Raw genomic sequence first — 22,500 nt, 5'->3', positions numbered from 1 at the left:
TAGTGATGCAGTGTGTGTTTCATTTATAGGCAGTTTAAACTGAGGCTTTTATACGCAACTCACAACAAGCATTTATTCATCTTTATGAAGCTATTTAATAAATGCTTCAGTGCCATAAATAAGTGTTTAAGTGGAACGCAATCATTAAAAGTTAATGATGAGTGTGTTTTGCTGATCTTGCTGTAGTGTTTTATACAATAACAGGCTCTGCTGCTTTTACTGCACCTGCAAACACTCGCCAGATATTAGAGATCCACTGCAATGAATGCAGTACGATAGCTGAATCTCACAAGAAAAAATGAATAAATAATAGAGATCTAATTTGCATAAAGGCAATCAAGTTTAAAATTGAAGATATCAACTATAATTAACTTTTTTTGTTAAGATTAACCACAAATAACGGGTTAATTCTGTCAACTGTCATGTGAAAATAGGATTTTTAGTGTCATTCTAATAGATTATTTATTTACTATAATACAAATTAGGTTTAAGAGTTTTATACACTTTCAAATTACTATAAGTATAATTTATTATCATTTAATATTTACATTAAAATACACAAAACCTACAAACTGTACAGTTATTTGAAAAAAACAATGCTCTAAAAAGAAGTGAATAAAAGCAAATATTTTTAAATAGTTTTTATTTCCATTTCTTATCAACTTTAAACATTACACATTCAATTCTAAATCAAAGTATTATTATTTTTTTGAGTTTTATGCACATTTTTACAGGAGGAAAATAAAAGGCAAATGTTTTAAATACAGTATATACATATTATAATTTTTTTCTTTAAACTTAAACCATAGAAGTTAAAGACATTTGTTTAACACTTCAGTTTAAATTACTGTTATTTTGTAGATGCAGAGCCATTATTTATAATAACTGGTGCTCATCTGCTAACGTTTGTATTGCAGAAGCTGGTATTTCAGTCCATTATTAACAAACTGTGACCCACAGTTTCTGAATTTTATTTTTTTTTAATGTCAACCCATGAGTTTTTATTTGGGTTGAGATCAGGGCATTGAGCTGACCAATCCATTACCTGAATCCTCTTTGCCAGAAACCAAGATGTTGTTTGTGTTTTTGCAGTTGCTTTCTTGTTGAGACACTCATTTCAGGTTCATCTCCTAATAATATATTAAACAGAAACAAAATAGGGCGACGCAGTGGGTAGCACATTCGCCTCACAGCAAGAAGATCGCTGGGTCGGTGGTTCGATCCTCGGCTCAGCTGGCGTTTCTGTGTGGAGTTTGCATGTTCTCCCTGCGTTCGCGTGGGTTTCCTCCGGGTACTCCGGTTTCCCCCACAGTCCAAAGACATGCGGTACAGGTGAAATGGGTAGGCTAAATTGTCCGTAGTGTATGAGTGTGTGTGTGTGTATGTGTGAATGTTTCCCAGAGATGGGTTGCGGCTGGAAGGGCATCCGCTGTGTAAAAACCTGCTGGATAGGTTGGCAGTTCATTCTGCTGTGGCGACCCCGGATTAGTAAAGGGACTAAGCCGACAAGAAAATGAATGAATGAATGAACAGAAACAAAATACATTTTAAAATAATAAATTGTTGCATTTAATAAAATAATTGTGTGTTTGTTTTTAATTAAAGGTAATGTACTTTAATATAAATGTAATAACGTTATATATTGTAAACAGTTATATAGTGTTTTGTTTTTTGTTTTGTTTTGTTTTGTATTGTTTTGTTTTTTGTTTTGTATTGTTTTGTTTTGTTTTGTTTTGTTTTGTTTTGTTTTGTTTTGTTTTGTTTTGTTTTGTTTTGTTTTGTTTTTCGTTTTGTTTTGTTTGGTTTTTGTTTTGTTTTTTGTTTTGTTTTGTTTTGTTTTTTGTATTGTTTTGTATTGTATTGTGTTTGGTTTTGTTTTATTTTTGTTTTGTATTGTATTTTTTTGTTTTGTATCGTATTGTATGTTTTGTTTTGTTTTGTTTTGTTTTGTTTTTTTGTTTTGTTTGGTTTTTGTTTTGTTTTTTGTTTTGTTTTGTTTTGTTTTTTGTATTGTTTTGTATTGTATTGTGTTTGGTTTTGTTTTATTTTTGTTTTGTATCGTATTGTATGGTTTGGTTTGATGTGGTATTGTATTGCATTGGTTTGGTTTGGTTTAATTTGATGTTTTGTTTTGTTTTGTTTTGTTTTTGTTTTTTGTATTGTTTTGTATTGTATTGTGTTTTGTTTTGTTTTATTTTTGTTTTGTATTGTATTTTTTTGTTTTGTATCATATTGTATGGTTTGGTTTGGTTTGGTTTGTTTTGCTTTGCTTTGCTTTGCTTTGCTCTGTGTTCTGTGTTCAATGTTTTGTTTTGTTTTGTTTTGTTTACATAACACTGAGTACAATCAGACATTGCATAATAATAACATAAATTAATTGTAAACCTGTCAAGTAATTCAGTTTTGCCTATGTTTTTGGATATTCATTTAAACAACACATTTGTTAGTGCTTTTTAATCCACAAGCTCTGATATGTACAATTCTACACATTGTGCTTGTTTGTGTACAAAATGTGTTTGATTAAAGGCATCAGTCAAAGCAGGCAGCAGATTCTTGACTCATCCCGAACATGTTTGCTTTAGAGATCAGATCCTCAGCCTCGCCTGTCAGTCTAATGAAGACACCAAAGCTTTTCCCACAATACTGCTGTCAATAACAAAACACAAATAAACCCTGCTACATCTCATACTCATGCATTTACCAATAACTTTTAACCGCTTTTATCAGAAAAAAGGGTCTTGCTTTCTTCTTTGTTGAAAAGGCTTGTTATAGCAGATAATTATTCTATTTCAGGGCTTGCCAGATCTGTTTAAAAAAATAAAACTACAGCACTTTGAAAAATGTGAGCTTAAAACATGAAAGGCCATACAAAAAATGTACACAGGGATCTTTTGGGTGCTTTAATATAACAAAGACAGATGTCAAAGATGAGTTTCAGACATTTAAAAAAATGTATGCGGCTTTATATTTAATACATTATAATTTAAATTGTGTTCTATTTTTTGTTTTCTTCAATATTGTGTTTAGTTATTGTGCATTTGAACAAAAAATACAGACTGTCATGCATTTTAAATAATGATTTACTGACAATACTCACTAAAATGTCATTTAAAAAAATGTATTGAATTGAAAAGACCAGCCAAGATTCTCATTAATTATTTTCATTATTTTAAATATTATAATTTTGTATATTTTTAATTTATACTGTAGTACTATCCTTCAAGTACTTGATTTTACCTATTTATCAGCCAGTTTTAATCATTTATAATACAATAAAGGCCTACTTTTTGCATGAGTGCTTGTTCTTTTATCTATTTTATTAAGTACAGGTCAGGTCTATCAGACTTTTGATTTTGGTTGCTATACCTGATAAATAACTGTCAGTATTGTACGTCAATATGATGTTGGTTTAAGATGTTGGCTCGACGTTGGATTTTGGTCACTTTCAAACACAACCTAAAATCACAGCCTGATCTCATGAGAAAACATTTTACGTTTTGCCAGTTTAGTGGCTAATTCGTACAAATTCGTACGAGTTCGGTCGTACAAAAATGTGGGATTTTAAAAAGGAGTTGTGGCACCTAACCCCTCCCCTAAATCCAACTGTCATTGGGGGATAAGCAAATCGTACAAAATTGTACAAATTAGATCGTACGAATTCATACGAATTAGCCAATCAAAAAGTTACGAATTGCCGTGAGATTGTGTTGAAAATCAACAAAATATCAGCGTCATTTCACGTCATTATTGGACATCAAATAACATTATCCTCAGACACTGATGACCTAAATCTAACTTAATATTAAAGTCTTATAATGTTGTTTGTCTGCATTTTACACCAGTAGAACCATAAGTTGATATTTATTTTCATGAATGTGTTTCAAAACAATATCTGTGCTACAAAATCACCATCATTGCCCATTTAGAAATGACCCTTCATGACCCATTTGTTGTTATTGGGTAAAATAAAACATTTTATATAATTAGTTTTATTTAATGATTGATTTTTAGCTGCATATGTCAGCTTGTTACAGTTTGTCACCAGCGATCTAGCTACTGCGGATACCTGGATAACTACACATAAGCCACATGTACGAACTACAACTCCCAGCATGCACCTCCCACACACCTGTTCCTTTTTTACTTTGATTACAGCCAAACAATCATGATTTTTCAATATTATTATTAGTCTTTGTGCATTTGAACAGACTGTCATGCATTTTATAATCGTGGTTTATGGACAACATTCCCTAAAATGCCATTTAAAAAACAAAACAAAAACAAACAAAAAAATTAATTCGTCCATGAATTTGCCCATGTCTTGAAGTAGATTCATTCATTACGATGCGATTTAGCTTCTATGTGTGATTTGATTTTTCTAATCCCCATAGACAAGAAAAAAATTTACTTCAGGTTGAAGGATAGAAGTGGAGTAAAAGTACCTATGCAGCACAAAAAAATTTACTCAAGGAAAAGTAAAAGTGCACATTTTTAAAACTAAATTACAATTCCTGAGAAAAACCCGCTTAATTACAGTAATTTGAGTATTTGTAATTCATTACTTTACGCCATGGACTGTTAGTGGACATTATGGTGCATTTTTCTTGCCTTGCATTGCATTGCCTTGGCGTGTTCGACCTTTGCTTTGTATCTTTATTTATGTAGTGTGCTGCATATACTGATCTCTTTACCTGTGACCAGACTACTTTTTTGCTTTACCTGTATGTTCCTTTTTGCTTATGTTACTGACCTTTGCCTGTAGATTATCCTCTGTTGAATCAATAATACACTTGGATCCTCAATTCTGTTGTCCTCATCCAAATCTTAAATGACTGTTACAGATACATGTGTTCATTTTGTGTTAAACAAGTAATTCATGTTTTTATTCTTCATTTACTTGTAGGATTATGAATTTGCCTGAAAAAAAAAAAAAAGATTTCTTCTTTAATTCTTGCTGTTGATTTGTAATTGTAACTTTTGTTAGCAAATTTAGACACACTGATCACATGAAATTGTGATCTATTATTTTTTGGATAACATGTACTGGGTATAATGTAAATAATTCTAGTTTATTTACAATTTTACTACATTTTTACATATTAGATGCTGCCTGAACATGCACTGAAGTAAGAATGAGCACTTTATATGTACCGTAGTAGGAAGCATGCTCAATTTCAGTGCAGTATTGTAAAAGAAGCAGTGAAATATTTTAACAACTTCTCCAGAGCTGCATTGTCAGAAACATGTTCAGTCACATTTGACAGGCCATTATACACCTCTGTCAGTTTACATCTGGGTAGTTATTCACCCACATTAGTGATGTGTTTTTCTTTTCGTCTGCGCATCAGTATAAATGTGCACTAACACAGAGGGTGGGATTAGATACTCTGACGTCTAAACAGTTCGGGATCCAATAGCTCATTACTTTAATGAGGTTTTACAGCAGCCGGAGAGACACGTTTTCTTAATCGACAGTGTTTAATTGGGTTACCGATGGTGGAATTGATCTCACTTATGCTTTGGGATGGAAGAGGATCTGCTTTTGTTGCCTGTTGTGATCATTATTTTCCGATTTATGGACTTTGATCTTTTTTGGTGATGTATTATTATTATTAATATTGTTCCCTTTGTTTCAGATTCTAAGTCCATACCCAAAAACATAACAAATCACAAAATACAAAATCATACAATGATAGGTATAATACTAGTACAGTATTACTAGTATTAGTATTACTCTCTCTCTCTCTCTCTCTCTCTCTCTCTCTCTCTCTCTCTCTCTCTCTCTCTCTCTCTCTCTCTCTCTCTCTCTCTCTATATATATATATATATATATATATATATATATATATATATATATATATATATATATATATATATATATATATATATATATATATATATATGTGTGTGTGTGTGTGTGTTCTATCTGGCTGATTGCAGTGTGATATTCTGCAATAACAGCACTCGTACAGCCTCTTCACCTTTTTGTATTACTCCGCTGACATAGATTGACAGCAGATCAATAAACTCACTACAGTTTGACAAATATTGCAGCTAATGGACAACATCATGTACTTTTGAGGCTTTTTAGTCGAGAATTATGCCGTTTATTTATAAGGATAGTGCCTATTTCAAAATATGTATAATTTCTTTTTTTTTTTTTTATTTTTTTTATTAGTATATGCAAAAATCATACAAATACAAGAAAACATCAACAGATAACAAATACAAAGCAACAAAACAAAAACAACAAAAACATCAACAATATAGTCAGGTACTGGTATGTGCGTGAGTGTGTGCGTGTGAGTGTGTTTATGCATATAAAGGTAACTTGGTGGACAGGTCAGAGTACATACATTAGGAACAATAACAGTCAATAAATGAAGCAAGTGTCACAGATATAGATAAAACATATAGAAAGAAACCAGTCAGAGGTAGGGAATAACAACAATGCTTATTAATGTATGATAGTAAATATGAGAGTAAAAAGAAAGAAAGGACAACAGAAATAACTGACAACAATAATAACAAATCACAAGTGCTACACCAACTACTACTACAGAAAGTTACTTATATTACAACTACTAATGCTTCTAATACAGCCACAACCACGACTACTACTACTACAATGTCTACTAATACTGATACTACTACAACGACTACTACTAATGATACTACTATAGCGTTTGCTACAATTAATACAACAATGTCTACTGCGACTACTACTACTACTATTACCACTACTACTACTACTACAATCACTTCTACTACATCTACATCAACAACATCTACTACTGATATTACTACACCAACAACGACTACTACTACTACTACTGTAACCACCACACCATTACTACTTCTACTTACTACTATGTATAATTTCTGAGAGACACAGCGCGTCTGCAACCATTAGCCTAAGACGGTTGACGTTGTCTATCCACAAGATGGCGCATAATAAGCCCTTGCTTAGAAGATTAAAACTTTGTGTTTTCTAACTACAGCTGATCAAATCATTATTAAACTGGCAAGTGATATTCTAAGTCGATCTCTCTTTTTTTTATGGATTGCAACTATGCAGTTTATTTATAAGGACAGTGACTATTTTAATAGTTATTTTCCTATTCCAGTTCTCAACAGTATTATTCAGAGACCTCACCCCCAAACACCCCCTCCAGTGTGGTAGTGATTGCGCTGCTTTTTTTCGGGGTTAATTATTATGATATTCCGATTGCAACAGAGAAATATTGTAGACTGTAATAGGTTGTAATAACGTAAGAAGATATCTCTGTAGACTCAGAGCATTTCATGTCAAGTTCAGCCTTATAATCTTAAAATGTGAGCAAAATCAGCTGTTTTGTCATCACTTTATACATTATGCTTGAGAATCATTTAAACACTAGCTCTAAAGTGACGTTGGTGAATTAGTAACGACTTCTGCTGTTTTATTGTCAACTGCAGATTTGAATGAATGGCTGAAGAAAGTAGTTCCTAATACAAAAAGGTTTTTAGATGTGTTAAATTTTCTTTTTATATACATGATTATGCCATCGAACTGTTGTATAAACACAATATCACAGTCATAGCAGTGCGATATGGCTGTATATCAGCACTGGTGGGACCCTAAAGCAGGTCACACACCAGAAGCGCCGCGACACGGCTCGCACATGACAGTTTAAAGTGTCACACACTAGACGAGCACATTTGCATGATATTTAACATGAAACTAATCAGATGGCGCTCTGTGGCTGGGCTGAAATATGAACTGCGTCTTGAGTCGTAGCTGGGTGCTGCCGACTTGCAGCGCTGGTGTGTGTACCCTCATAGAAACCTATGCTTAGAATTTTAAATTGCATGGTGCTGCGTAGCGTTGCGCGGCGCGCCGAGCGGCGCTTCTGGTGTGCGACCTGCTTAAGGCAATGCACGCCTCTCACCAGTGCTGATATACAGCCATATTGCACTGCTACTTGTGTACTATTGCTCATATATATATATATATATATATATATATATATATATATATATATATATATATATATATATATATATAAACTCTGAAAATAAGATTGATAAATAAAGGAGATGTAATTGAATTGATGAATTTGGCTCACGGAGGCATGCACATGAAGCCTATTATGCGAACTGCTGAACAAAAAATAGCTGACCTGCAGATAGTGTTTAATTTGTGCACTAGACAGAATATAGCACAACAAAAAATAGTTATCGTGACATGCCTGGCCTTCAGTCATGAAAGTTCCTCCACCACCTCGCAACTTCTCCCAGTAAGGTCTCACCTCTGGCTATGTTTAGGCTTGTTAGAAATACAGCATGACTTCATCTTAGAACGAAACCAGTCTGAGGTGTCTGCCTGCTGAGACGCCACTGATGGATAGTCCGTTGTCTTAGCTAGAATTGCAAAGTGTGTATCTATGCAAACTCTTCTAGGACCATCCTGTTGACCTTTGTGAACATGACATGATAATAAATCCATATCTGTTTTGCGTCCCAGAATATGAACTCCTTGTACGGTGTGCTCGGCTGAATGCTGAATAGGATCAGTGATTGTTCAATTTAGCCTGGCTGTCGAGTGCAGAATGTTGTGTCATTTTATTGTCGAGTCATTAGCGAACTGTCATTTGTTGTGGATGAAGCAATTCATCTCCTTTTTTAATGAGCAACACAATTAAAGTCTTAATGAAGCCACTGTATGACTCCCAGATTGCTGTAATCAGTCTTTATTGAAGTTTTCAGAGTCACGTTACACCTAAAAACCTGCTGCATCAATCTGAGGGTTGTTTTTACAAAGCGTGGACGTATAAATCTGCGGGTAAAACATCTGACAGCTTTAGAAAGCAACACAGTTGTTCAAATTTATATTCATAAAAGATTAAATCAGAGAACAATCCTTTGGCTCTTTTTCAATACTCCCCCGTAGTTATTCTTGCTTGTATGGACTAATGAACTGGGTGTAATTTAGTAGTGCTTGCCAAGTCAGGCATCACTATTAGTGTTGTTCAGATTTATGGTTTGAACAAACACTTAACACAAAGATGTAAACCCTGGCATGCAATTCGTCTTTTGCCATTTGTGCTGTAGACATGAATCATTTCTCAAACAAGTCAGAAAGGTGTACTATTGCGTTTCTTTCTTAGGCTTTGAGCTGGATTTGCGAGTTAAAACCCTAAACAACCACTCAGCAATTACCTGGATATACAGTATCTAGTACTTCTTTAGCAATTACCAAGGAAATCTTAGCCAAATCTTCCTAGAATCGATAGAGAATGCTCTTACATAAGGGCTTTACATTAACACCCGCCAAATGTGGGTAGATTACAGCTTTGGCGGTTTAGACAGACAATCCCACTAGCCACTTTGGCTGGTTGAAAATAATTTTTAAATTGTAGTTTTCCTAAAAGCAGGGTTCAACAATATAAGGATGACCCAATATGTGTGCAAGTGTGATCCTAGAATCGAGAAGTTCAATAATTGGGTTCACGCGAGCAGAAGAAAGCAAGTGAATACCGAATGAGAGCATGATCATCACTCATGCTAACAGCTGATTTGATGCGCGTGACTTCTTCAAACGCGTGCGCTCTCCCGAATCGTGAAGCAGCCGTGTCTGGAACAGGTCCCGGAAACGCAACTGTCACCGGTTCTCTTTTAAATTAACTAGACAAAAAGTGATGAAAATGCACCCGCAGCACCGATTGCATTCACTTTGAACAGATTATTAAAAGGCCTAAAGTTAACCGTGTGCATGTGATCATTCTTTCATTATCACACGCGGTATGTTTCACCTGCTTTTATTTGCTTTTATTTTTGTTAAAATGGTTTAATTATTATAATTTTTGGTCCCACTTTATATTAAGTGGCCTTAACAATTATGTACTTACGCAGGAATTAATAGTTTGTTACAATGTACTTATTGTATAAATACATGTATTTACTGTGTACTTATGCTTGATTAAATACATGTATGTAATTACATCTGTAATTAACTTTTGTAATTACATTTGTAAATACACGGTTGACCATCCATTACACCTTAACCTACCCATACCACTAAACCTGTCCATAACCCAACCTCTATCCCAACTCAAGAGCACCACAAGTGTTCTCAAATACATTATAAACACAGTAAGTACATTGTATTTATTTTTTGATGTAAGTACATAGTAGTTAAGGACACTTAATATAAAGTGGGATCTAATTTTTTTTTACAACATTGCTTTAATGGGAGATGAACTCTCCATTTATGTGCAGTTAACTGGTGATCTGAGAGATTTTTAGCCAAGACAGATTACTGTGCATATTTTTGATACATGACAATAGATATTTTTAAAAAGTCAATTACTTTTCTTTTCTTTTTTTTTTAAGAAATGTTTTGTTAAATAAAAAGTTTAGTGTACAGTTATATTTAGCTTGTTTGGACACATTAAAAATTTGTGGCTAAGAAATAATTATTGTTTAGTGAAGAAGGTCAAGAATCTTGGTGTGACTCTGGAGTCAGATCTGAGTTTCAACAGTCATGTCAAAGCAGTCAGTAAATCAGCATACTATCATCTCAAAAACATAGCAAGAATCAGATGCTTTGTTTCTAGTGAAGATTTAGAAAAACTTGTTCATGCTTTTATCAGCAGCAGGGTGGATTACTGTAATGGACTCCTCACTGGTCTTCCTAAAAAGACAGTAAGACAGTTGCAGCTCATCCAGAGCGCTGCAGCCAGAATTCTAACCAGAACCAGAAAATCAGAGCACATCACACCTGTCCTCAGGTCTTTACACTGGCTGCCAGTTACATTCAGAATAGATTTTAAAGTATTATTACTGGTCTATAAATCACTAAATGGCCTAGGACCTCAATACATCACAGATATGCTCACTGAATACAAACCCAACAGATCACTCAGATCTTTAGGATCATATAAACTAGAAGTTCCAAGAGTTCAGTCAAAGCAGGGTGAATTGGCTTTTAGCCACTATACCCCTCGCTGCTGGAATCAGCTTCCAGAAATGATCAGATGTGCTCCAACATTAGGCACATTCAAATCAAGACTGAAAACACATCTGTTTAGCTGTGCCTTTACCAAATGAGCACTGTGCTGCGTCCGACAAATTGCACTATCATGTTTTTCTCTTCTTCATTCTTTTATATCACATTTTACCTGTTTTTATGTTTTGTTTTGTTTTTACGATTATTTGTTTTTATTTTAATTTTACTTGTTTCTTTTATTCTTGTTTATGTAAAGCACTTTGAATTGCCACTGTGTATGAAATGTGCTATATAAATAAACTTGCCTTGCCTTGCCTAGTGTGGTTATAGAGATAAATTTGTTAAATCGTTAGTTTTGAGCTCTAAAAAATGTGAAATAAAAACTAATTGGAATATAACACTATGAAACCATGACCCATTTGCTCATACTCATTGAGCAAGCTCATACTCGAAACACAAAAATGAATGAGGACGCATGTGGAAATAACACAAAATTTAAATCAAGTAATTTTAGCATGTCAACGTCAAATCTATGCATATAAAATATATTTTTCCAACAACAAAATTGTGGCTAGTGAACATGCAAAGTGGCTAGTAACATTGGAAAACTACTAGCCACAGTGGCCGGTGATTAAAAAAGTTAATGTAAAGCCCTGATCATAAATAGCATATATCATTGGTTCTCAAACTGTGGCTTATTTTTAGTGGTACACAGAGGAATCAAACATCATATTGTTACGTTTCACGTTTGTTTTGTGGTGTTTTGTTGTTTGTTTTCTGTTTTGCATTCTCTTTTCTCTCTTCTGCTGTGTATCCTGTCCTGTTTTAGTTGTGCAACCATTGGTCGAAGGGGCTGTCAATCATTATCGTGACTCAATCGGCGCACCAATCAGGAGCTGGTCCGCACAGTATAAGGCTCCGTTTACACTGTCAGGTCTTGATGCCCAATTCCAATTTGTTGCCTATATCTGATTTGTTTCCCTGTCTGTTTACACGTTGTTTTAATCGTGACCCATATCTTATTCATGCGTTAACACTTGCCATACAATTTACGATGTCGTGCATGCATAAAGGCGGGTGCTAGCATCTGTGCCACACTAGTCACGATGGAAGTAATTGTCTTGTTTTTAGCACTGCGAAATATGCGAAGTGTAGTATAAGCAGTGAATGGTTTAGTCCGGATTTACCCCACGCAGTTTATGTAATGGTATGGCTCTGATGTGTGTGTGTAGTTGAAGATGTAGCCTGTGTGCGCACTAGTGTTGGAGAGAATAAAGTTATTCTATGTGTAGCCCACAGTGCGTGTCTTAATAGCGACAAAAAGCAAAAGTTACAACACGAAGTTCGCCCAACTTTAAAATGATTTTGAGGTGGAGGTGGTAAAGGGCCGTCATCGCAGCTTGCGCTTATGGTTTATATGCTTTATGATGTCCTCCACCATTCAGAGGAATTTGTGGGTGCGAGATTCAGGTCTGATGGGAGCAAATTGTGGCGACTGACCACTTTCCTCCACTGTGTATTCTCTGATGTTGTTTACCGCGTCAGCACACACGCTCTTCTTTCTGTCATTAAACCGTGGAGAAGCACCACATTGTTGCAAGTTTAGTGATGTACAGAATGTAACACCTCAATAAATCCGATCTGCCTTTTTACATGACAGTTGCATTGTCACATATCCAATCTATATCTGATTTATTTCCACATATGAAGGAGGCCTGAAACCGATCTCTGAATATCCAAATGCATTAGGGCTGTAACGATACACCAAACCAAGATTCGGTTCGTATCATGATTTTTGACCCACGATTCGATTTGTATCACGATTTATTTATTTATTTTTTGTGGGGGGTAGGAATAAAAGATTTGTAAAACTTTTTTTTATTAAATAAAATGTAAAATATTTAAAAAAACTGAACATCTGTAGTACTAACTGAACTGAACTGTAGTAGTATCAGTAGTAGATGTAGTAGTCGTTGTAATGGTATCAGTAGTAGTAGTAGCCATAGTGGTAGAAGTTGTAGACGTTGTCGATGTAGTTGTTGTAGTAACTGTCATTGCTGTTGTAGTATCAGTAGTAGATGTAGTAGTCGTTGTAATGGTATCAGTAGTAGTAGTAGACATTGTAGTAGAAGTAGTAGACATTGTTGATGTAGTTGTTGTAGTAGCAGTCGTTGCTGTAGTAGTGTCAGTAGTAGATGTAGTAGTCGTTGTAATGGTATCAGTAGTAGTAGTAGACATTGTAGTAGAAGTAGTTGACATTGTTGATGTAGTTGTTGTAGTAGCAGTCATTGCAGTCATTGCTGTTGTAGTGCAGTGCGTGTCTTAATAGCGACAAAAAACAAAAGTTACAACACGAAGTTCACCCAACTTTAAAATGATTTTGAGGTGGAGGTGGGAAAGGGCCGTCATCGCAGCTTGCGCTTATGGTTTATATGCTTTATGATGTCCTCCACCATTCAGAGGAATTTGTGGGTACGAGACTCGGGTCTGATGGGAGCAAATTGTGGCGACTGACCACTTTCCTCCTCTGTGTATTCTCTGATGTTGTTTACCGCGTCGGCATCTCCACACACGCTCTTCTTTCTGTCATTAAACCGAGGAGAAACACCACATTGTCACAAGTTTAATGATGTAAAGAACGGAATGCCTCAATAAATTCGATCTGCCTAATTACATGACAGTTGCATTGTCACATATCTATATCTGATTTATTTCCACATATGAAGAAGGCTTGAAACCGATCTCTGAATATCCAAATGCATGTGTTTTTTTTTTTTTTTTTTTTTCGTGTTTACACAGTCATAAAACAAATCCGATCCGGAATTGGGTCACATTTAACTGGCAGTGTAAACGGGGCCTAAAAGCTGTGCGCTTGCGCTGTTCTTGAGGAGCGCTTGGCTCACCGCCAGTCTCCTCACTTCTGTCAGCTGGCCTCTTCACTTATGTTTTGCTTAGTTTGATTGCTGTTGCTGTTTTCTAGTTTTCTCTGGATTAAGTGATTGATTTGTTAGATAAGCTTGTGCAGCTCAATTTAGTATCTATTGAGAAGTTGAACGATCTTTATGAGAATTGGATTACATGAGATCTTGTTTCGCTAATGGTTTACAGTGTGTACTTAATGAGAACTCTAGTAATTTGAGCAGCTTAGTATCTCTATTTGTTAGATAGTTTATGGAGGCGTTGCCACGCATGTAATTATGTTTCGAAGTAGTTATGAAGTTTAGTTATGAAGCGACGTGCTGAAGATTACGGTTTTGTTTCTGCATTTTTCTTTGGTTAGTCAGTTTAGTGGGTTGGGGTTTAATTAGATCGTTGGTTATATTTATTTCTTTGTATTGGCAACACTCCTGTTTTCTTTATTTTAATTTGATTATGTTGTAACGATTGTAGTTGTAGTTAGTTTTTGTCTGAAGTAGTAGCTGAAGTAGTATCTGTTGTAGTAGATGTCAATGGTATAGTGGTATCAGAAGTAGTGGATGTGTAGTAGTAGTAGCAGTCGTTGTCGGCATAGTAGTATCAGAAGTATTAGATGTTGTGGATGTAGATGTTGTAGTAGCAGTCATTGCTGTTGTAGTATCAGTAGTAGATGTAGTAGTCGTTGTAATGGTATCAGTAGTAGTAGTAAACATTGTAGTAGAAGTAGTAGACGTTGTTGATGTAGTTGTTGTAGGATCAGCCGTTGCTGTAGTAGTATCAGTAGTAGATGTAGTAGTTGTTGTAATGGTATCAGTAGTAGTAGTAGACATTGTACTAGTAGTAGTAGACATTGTTGATGTAGTTGTTGTTGTAGCAGTCATTGCTGTAGTAGTATCAGTAGTAGATGTAGTAGTCGTTGTAATGGTATCAGTAGTAGTAGTAGACATTGTAGTAGAAGTAGTAGACATTGTTGATGTAGTTGTTGTAGTAGCAGTCATTGCTGTAGTAGTATCAGTAGTGGATGTAGTAGTCGTTGTAATGGTATCAGTAGTAGTAGTAGACATTGTAGTAGAAGTAGTAGACATTGTTGATTTAGTTGTTGTTGTAGCAGTCATTGCTGTAGTAGTATCAGTAGTAGATGTAGTAGTCGTTGTAATGGTATCAGTAGTAGTAGTAGACATTGTAGTAGAAGTAGTAGACATTGTTGATGTAGTTGTTGTAGTAGCAGTCATTGCTGTAGTAGTATCAATAGTAGATGTAGTAGTCGTTGTAATGGTATCAGTAGTAGTAGTAAACATTGTAGCAGAAGTTGTAGATGTTGTTGATGTAGTTGTTGTAGTAGCAGTCATTGCTGTAGTAGTATCAGTAGTAGATGTACGTAGTAGTCGTGTAATGGTATCAGTAGTAGTAGTAGACATTGTTGAAGTAGTTGTTGTAGTAGCAGTCATTGCTGTAGTAGTATCAGTAGTAGATGTAGTTGTCGTTGTAATGGTATCAGTAGTAGTAGTAGTAGACATTGTAATAGAAGTAGTAGACATTGTTGATGTAGTTGTTGTTGCAGTCATTGCTGTAGTAGTATTAGTAGTAGATGTAGTAGTCGTTGTAATGGTATCATTAGTAGTAGTAGTAGTAGACATTGTAGTAGAAGTAGTAGACATTGTTGATGTAGTTGTTGTTGTAGCAGTCGTTGCTGTAGTAGTGTCAGTAGTAGATGTAGTAGTCGTTGTAATGGTATCAGTAGTAATAGTAGACATTGTAGTAGAAGTAGTAGACATTGTTGATGTAGTTGTTGTAGTAGCAGTCATTGCTGTAGTAGTATCAGTAGTGGATGTAGTAGTCGTTGTAATGGTATCAGTAGTAGTAGTAGACATTGTAGTAGAAGTAGTAGACATTGTTGATTTAGTTGTTGTTGTAGCAGTCATTGCTGTAGTAGTATCAGTAGTAGATGTAGTAGTCGTTGTAATGGTATCATTAGTAGTAGTAGTAGTAGACATTGTAGTAGAAGTAGTAGACATTGTTGATGTAGTTGTTGTTGTAGCAGTCGTTGCTGTAGTAGTGTCAGTAGTAGATGTAGTAGTCGTTGTAATGGTATCAGTAGTAATAGTAGACATTGTAGTAGAAGTAGTAGACATTGTTGATGTAGTTGTTGTTGTAGCAGTCGTTGCTGTAGTAGTGTCAGTAGTAGATGTAGTAGTCGTTGTAATGGTATCAGTAGTAATAGTAGACATTGTAGTAGAAGTAGTAGACATTGTTGATGTAGTTGTTGTAGTAGCAGTCATTGCTGTAGTAGTATCAGTAGTAGATGTAGTAGTCGTTGTAATGGTATCAGTAGTAGTAGTAAACATTGTACTAGTAGTATAAGTTGTAGACGTTGTTGATGTAGTTGTTGTAGTAGCAGACATTGCTGTAGTAGATGTAGTAGTTGTTGTAATGGTATCAGTAGTAGACATTGTAGTAGTAGTAGAAGTAGTAGTGGTTGTGGCTATAGTAGCAGTAGTAATAGTCGTAACATTAGAAACTGTCTGCAGTAGAAGTAGTAGTTGGTGTAGTACTTGTGTTTTATTTTTATTATTATCATTGTATTGGTTGTTGTTGATGGTTATTGCTGTTGTCCTCTCTTGCTTGTTTACTGTCATTATTACTGTCATTATATCACTAGCATTGTTGTCCCTCATCACTGACTGACTGGTTTCTTTCTACCTTTTTTTTTTTCCTTTCCTGTTCCTGTTCCTGTTCCTTTTGTATGTACCCTAAACCGTTTACAAAGTTGCCTTCACATATACACACATACATGCACACATGCACAAACACACGCACCTGCCAGTATTTGACTGTATTGTTGTTGCTTTTGGTATTTTTGTTATTGTTTCATAGTTTTTGTATTTGTATCATCTCAAATTGTGTACCTTTTTTCTAATAAAAAAAATAAATAAATAAAATTAATTTGATTATGTTGATTAGTTGTTGAAACCAATAGATCAAAACATGACCTCTCAGTACAGAAATTTAAAATATGGAACAATCGCTCACTTTTTAACATCTAATTCATTCATTCATTTTCTTGTCGGCTTAGTCCCTTTATTAATCTGGGGTCGCCACAGCGGAATGAACCGCCAACTTATCCAGTTTTTGTTTTTACGCAGCAGATGCCCTTCCACCCGCAACCCATCTCTGGGAAACATCCACACATACACACACACAATTATATACTACGGAAAATTTAGCCTACCCAATTCACCTGTACTGCATGTCTTTGGACTGTGGGGGAAACCGGAGCATCCGGAGGAAACCCATGCAAACGCATTTGAGAACATGCAAACTCCACACAGAAACGCCAACTGAGCCGAGGATCGAACCAGCGACCCAGCGACCTTCTTGCTGTGAGGTGAACGTGCTACCCACTGCGTCGCCGTTAACGTCTAATCATCTTGTTTATACCGCAACAAGACAGAATTTCGCTTGCTCAAACTCCAGTGTGACCATGGCTTAAAAGGCTGTGTTAACATAAAAAGTTCAGATCAAGCGGTGTAAAATCCTTTAACATGATCTTTAACAGTCTGCATTTGTTTGGTTTGTCAACCTGAAACTTACTATGCAACCCAGAGTTTGTTAAACTTGTTTTATTCAATAGACCTCTGACTTTAGCAACTTCCAAAAACACCTTTGAAACCAGTTAAAAAAAAAAAAACATATAACGTGGTTAACAACCACCTCGAGCACCACAGGGAACTCTCAACAACCTCCTAAGATTTTCTGGATTGTTGCCCTGAAGACCATATCAAAATTTACCAGCTCTATTGTGGCTTCCTTCTTTTTGTATGAGCTTTCAGCATACTTTTGTCTTCAGAAAATATATGAGTCTAATTTGTTCATTGTCTTTTGATTTATTTGCACCTGCAGGCAGCATTGCAGTATCCAGGACAGGTGCGCTCGACGAAAGCGCTCTCTCCGAACCCGTCCCGCTGAAGAACCGCATGGCTGTATACCAGGCAGCGGCTGCCAAACAGGACAGAACAGGCTTCTCCAGTGCGGTACGCCACACACACATGTTGGTGTTATGTTTACAGGGGGCTCCCCATAGTTGTAATCCATTTTATACAGTAAAAAAACGCTTATTACATGGACCTACCCCTAAACCCAACCCTCTCAGGAAAACTGTCAAAATGTTAAAGTCAAAAGAGCCTGTTAAGTAGGATTTTGAGGCTTTTTGATTTACAAGGACTCTAGGCATGTCTTCATAAAACACTGTAATAGAGTACAACTATCTTCTTCCCATGTCATTATACAATAGCCGGCAGCTAGCTCCCTGCAACTCTCACATGGTCGCCCACTGAAGCTAAGCAGGGCCGCGCCCGGTCAGTACCTGGATGGGAGACCACATGGGAAAGCTAGGTTGCTGCCGGAAGTGGTGTTAGTGGGGCCAACAGGGGGCGCTCAACCTGTAGTCTGTGTGGGTCCTGATGCCCCAGTATAGTGACGGGGACTCTATACTGCTCGGTGAGCACCGTCTTTCGGTTAAACCGAGGTCCCGACTCTCTGTGGTCTTTAAAAATCCCAGGATGTCCTTTGAAAAAAAGTAGGGGTTTAACCCCGGCATCCTGGCCAAATCTGCCCACTGGCCTCAGTCCATCATGGCCTCCTAACTCTCCCCATATCATAATTGGCATATCATCACTCTGTCTCCTCTCCACCAATCAGCTGGTGTGTGGTGTGCGGTCTGGCGCAAAATGGCTGCCGTCGCTTCATCCAGGCGGATGCTGCACACTGGTGGTGAATGAGGAGATTCCCCCCACTGTGTAAAGCACTTTGAGTGCCCAGAAAAGCGCTATATAAATATAAGGAATTATTATAATTAATAAACTGTCCTTATAAATAGCCCCCCCCCCCCACACACACACAGATGAAATCATATCCAGTCATAGGAGACTCTTTTAAGATGTAAACGGCAGGTGTGAATAGTCTGTCTCTGATGACCACTTGTGAAGGAATTGCTCAAGATGGATGTTAATTTGATGTGTAAACAGGGCTTAAATGGTCCTCCTCCATCACTGTAAGCCATCTGTCAAATAAAGACAGCCTTAAAGGGCTCCTATTTTGTTTTTTGCACTGTGGTTGGTGTTGTTTAAGCATGAAAAATAGTCTAGAGTTTTCCTCCAGGACTGAACACGTCACTCTTTTCAATGTAAATTTTCTTCTTTTTTTGACCTTGGCGTTGAAAAGCGTTGATTTTAATTGCAGCTTAATTGCACGAATACCTAATTCCATGTTTGATATGAACCCAGCATAACGTGTTTGCGCAGTGTAACATTATTTGAATAGATAATCATGTGTTCTGCATTATCTTCCACTGCTATTTCAAATATGTCATCCAAAATCATTTCTGTTAGTCTCATTGGCTCATTGGCCACACTAACACCAGCCTCAGCCCCTAAACCAAGCAGTTCTTACTTGTAGCCCAGCACTGTTTAGTTCTACCTAAACAAACACTTTACCTGTTTCAGAGCCGGTGAACTGATTTGGAACTAGGCTCTGACTCTGGACCAGCACTACAACTGCCTCGACGTTAACCATGACTTTCTGTGCCACCTCTAAATGATACACGTGTGATTCACATTGTGCTTTAAGGCCCAGTACACTTCAAACATATTTTTATATAATACTTTGGCCTAGTTTACACTGTCAGGTATTGATGTCTAATTCTGATTTGTTGCCTATATCTGATTTTTTTTTTTTGCCTGTTCGTTTACACGTTCCCAACTGTGTAATGTCCATGGCATGATTTATGCACGTTATGTATGCACTAGATTTATATTAGTTTATATTGGTTACGTGGCGGACATTGCACTCTCTCGCTCTCGTTAACATGCTTAAATACCTGTGCTATATGACAATATAAAAGCTGTTTAAGTCCTTGTGTATGAGATTTAAGGTTTGTGAATCTGCTGAAGTCTGTTCTGAAATGAAAGCTTCAGAATCGACGTCATTCGCTATGGTTTTTAATGACGCGCGACTCACATTGACAGGTGAAAATCTGATCTACCTGCTTACACTGCAGGCACTTGAACACAGATCCGATTCATATCGGATAAATGTCCACATATGAACAAGGGCTGAATCTGATTTGAGTAAATTTGATTTTGATTTGATTTGATTTGTTTATTTTCGAACAAAAATTTGATGCATAAAATGTCATTAACAAAAAGAAATACATTTCAACATGGTCGAAAATGGAGTGGGATGAAGCATAAGCTTATTATTCTCCCACCCCATTACCCCATACATCAATCGTTTATTACTTAAACTTATTTATTCTTTTACCTATCTCTTCTTTTTACATGAAACAAATTTGATCCTTTTGGCATCTTTGAAAAATAATATGTTTGATTCCATTTGTACCTTTTCATTTTGTAATATAGACCCAAAGCAAAAAAAAAAGAAAAAAATCATAGTACTGCAAATACAAAACAACAACAACAACAACCTAGTACTGCAAATAGCCATTAAAATTTCATCATACTGTTGTAAAATAGGAATCATTTTTTTATTATTTTTGTCTCTTTTTCTTTTAATCAAACAATTATTCGTATTGGTCATGTAAGGGTCATATTTTAACTGAACTTCTACTGTTGTGTGTGAGTGCTGTGCATACTAATTAGCATTTTTAAATAAGTAGATAGATGCGGGTCCAAAATTAAATTCAGCTCTGCAGAAACTTCCTGTCTGAAGTGAGGTGTTAAAACTGAACACAGAGCACAGAAAGTTGTATGCTTTTTTGTTGTGCAGAGAATTCATAGAAAAAGAGGAAGTATGTCTGGGGTGCGGCCAATGGAGGACTGAACAATGACTGACAAATGACGTTACACCAAAACTCCACCTGTTAATATCAGTTGTGTATATATGCTGGAGTCAGGAAATGTAAGTTAGTTGTGAACCTTTTGAATGTAATTCTTGTATTGCATTGGGGTAACGTAACCAAGAGCTCTGTCATCGAATTATTCATTTGTATCCAATAAATTGTTACGATTTTTGACATTGAAGAAAAACCTCTCCTGACCTTTTTTCTTAAACACGCATGGAATTGGCTTGATATTCCAACAATACCTTTCCCTTTTCTCTTTTCTCTTTTTCTCATTTTTCAATAACCTTCATCGGAGTCCATGTGATTTGTTCCTGTTTTTACATACATGGGTCATATCCGATCTGTGCCACATGGTAGAAAAAAATTGGAATTGAGTCACCTGAACAGTGCAGTGGAAATGTGGCCTAAAAGAATGTGTAAACGGACAGGCAAATAAACAGATGTAGGCAACAAATCGGAATTGGACATCAAGACCTGACAGTGTACATGTGACCTTTGATGTTTCCCCATTCAGACAGAATGCCTAAGCATACTACCTGAAAGGCCTTTGGTAAAGTCTAGATCGAATACGCAGCTGGCTGGAAGTGCGATATACACATCAATATAGCAGTATTTTTTCATGATACTGTATAACAATAATTAGTATTTTTACAGTACTGTGACAATTGGGTTTAGGGTTGGGGTGGGGGTAGAGGTTAAAAAAATACAATTTATTAGGTAATTTAATAGACAACATAAATAATACTCATAAAACTACGGTTTTTACTCTACTGTGATAGCTGGGTTTAGGGTTGGGATGGGGGTAGGCGTTAAAAAAACACAATAAATGGAACATTTAATAAATAATATAGATAATTCTTGTTAACTTCTGGCTGCAACCGTGAAATTACTTGCCTTAAAGGGACTTTAAAGGAAGCTATATGAAAGAGGGAATCTGTGTACTATACATGGCAATAAATATGACATCATCAACAATCTGTGAGGTATTTGAGCTTAAGTTTCAAAGCCAGATTCTGGGCACACCTGAGACTCCTATTACATCTTGTAAAAAGACATAACAGGACCCCCGTTGGGATCTTGTTGAGAAGACTAACGCTATTTACTCAGCGGTTTCCATCCAGCTGTCTGAGTGCCATTAGATTGATCAGCCAATATGATTTCAATGAGGCAAATGAGGCACTTGTGCGGCATGCAAAACTTGTTATGTCAGCGTCTCATTAGAGCAAACGATCAAAGCTGATAAATTCTGACTGTTCTGCGTTTAAACACTGTGTGAGGACCGAGCGCTCAGTGTCAAACCCATGTATAATTTCAGACTCATTGATTTGTACAATAATTGCTGCCTTGATACATCAAATCACAAAAGAAAGCAGCGTGTGTTTGATTTTGCGTGGCAGTTTTACAGACAGAACGATTGACAGACAAACACAGTGTGACGACAAGAGAGGGAGAGGGTGAATTATAGAAAAGAGGTGGACTTTAGAATATTCCATTTCTGTATGTAGAAACATTCAGTCAACATTCTGAACTGCCGGTATTTTCTGAAGGAAAAAAATCTCCTGTTACTTAGAAACAGAATTTGGCTACTTTAAAAGTGGCCTTGACTCACAAGGTGTCCCTGCTGAGATCAGACATGAGAAAAACTCAGTGACCAGTAATACTCTGAGGAAAAATAGACGTACTTTTACAGCAGTGTTTGGGTTTGGATTTCGTCATTAGTTTTTTAGGGTTTTAA

At 36.2% G+C, this 22,500-nt stretch overlaps 1 protein-coding gene across 4 annotated transcripts in view; it reads left to right on the top strand.

Annotated features, from left to right (window-relative positions):
* Positions 1-22,500, top strand: part of xirp2b (xin actin binding repeat containing 2b) — a 209,432-nt gene that overhangs the window by 130,306 nt on the left and 56,626 nt on the right. For all 4 annotated transcript variants that reach the window (XM_068223681.2, XM_073913222.1, XM_021479041.3 and 1 more), the window contains one exon: positions 17,807-17,937. In XM_068223681.2, coding sequence (XP_068079782.2) covers positions 17,807-17,937 — 131 coding nt within the window. The remainder of the gene's footprint in view (positions 1-17,806; positions 17,938-22,500) is intronic.

Source organism: Danio rerio, chromosome 9, assembly GCF_049306965.1.
Source record: "Danio rerio strain Tuebingen ecotype United States chromosome 9, GRCz12tu, whole genome shotgun sequence".
NCBI lineage: Eukaryota > Metazoa > Chordata > Actinopteri > Cypriniformes > Danionidae > Danio > Danio rerio.
The sequence above is the reverse complement of the archived record's forward strand: the minus strand, read 5'-3'. Positions and strand labels throughout refer to the sequence as shown.